This window comes from Rhincodon typus, unplaced genomic scaffold, assembly GCF_021869965.1.
Source record: "Rhincodon typus isolate 14 unplaced genomic scaffold, sRhiTyp1.1 hic_rhity00013568, whole genome shotgun sequence".
NCBI classification, from domain to species: domain Eukaryota; kingdom Metazoa; phylum Chordata; class Chondrichthyes; order Orectolobiformes; family Rhincodontidae; genus Rhincodon; species Rhincodon typus.
In genome coordinates, this window is record NW_025979206.1 from 2,941 (window position 1) to 3,863 (window position 923).

The 923-nt window shown below is 57.2% G+C and overlaps 1 protein-coding gene across 1 annotated transcript in view; it reads right to left on the minus strand.

Annotated features, from left to right (window-relative positions):
• The window catches only part of LOC125480957 (interferon regulatory factor 9-like), a 4,913-nt gene that overhangs the window by 1,692 nt on the left and 2,298 nt on the right, over nucleotides 1-923 (minus strand). Inside the window, exon 5 of the mRNA XM_048594720.1 lies at nucleotides 595-745. Within this exon, the coding sequence (XP_048450677.1) occupies nucleotides 595-745 (151 nt within the window). The remainder of the gene's footprint in view (nucleotides 1-594; nucleotides 746-923) is intronic.

Below are 923 nucleotides of genomic sequence, written 5' to 3' on the forward strand. Positions count from 1 at the left end.
TGCCTCCCTAAAACTGACGTGTGGTTTCTCCAGTAACAGTCCCAAGGTTGAGCTTCTGCTGCTGAAGCAGAACCTTTTTTCCATCTTCTCCCTACTCCTGCTCCGGCCCTGAGCGGGCGTTCTGGATGCTGACGTGCTCCCCAACCCTCAGCCCAGGGCACACGGCATCCTGGACACATAGTCCAGGCAGCAGGGGGCAGTTTCGATCGCCCTCACTGTACTGTCCCCTGTTCACATCATTCCGCTGCCCCTTCTCCCCCCTCTACCCTTAGAAACAGCATCCCGCAGAACTGTGTCACTGTCAGCTGTGCTCCCACCGGGACAGATCAGTATCACTTCCCCCACCAATCCCCTGCACAGACAGAGCCCCCATCCTCATCGACACACTGCACACACCCTCAGCAACTCAAACAGGTTCCCTTACCAATGCTGGTTTCCTTTGGCGCTATCTGCCAGAGGCCACAGGCTGGAGGGCAGAAGCAGGCCCCGGCTACAATGGTGCTGACCCAGCCCAACCCAGTACGTAATGTGACCCCACTGCCCGCCACACCCGAGTGCAGCTCAGTCACGGGGCACCGCGCACTCACTCCCTACCTCTATTGTGGGCTGGCAGTCTCCACTTCAATGAGGTATTTTCAATGCAAGCTTCTTCAGGAGGGGATGCCTCAAACCCAGAAAAGGGCTCACAGCTGCTGTCACTCTCGACCTGCTGGTAATGGAGAGGAGGTACTTCACACTCTGCCTGCTGGGAAACGGGAACATGAGGGTCACTCTCTACTTGCTGTTAATGACCAGGAGGAACAGGAGGGTCACTCTCTACCTGCTGGGAAAGGGGGAACAGGAGGGTCGCTCTCTACTTGCTGTTAATGACCAGGAGGAACAGGAGCGTCGCTCTCTACCTGCTGGGAAAGGGGGAACAGGAG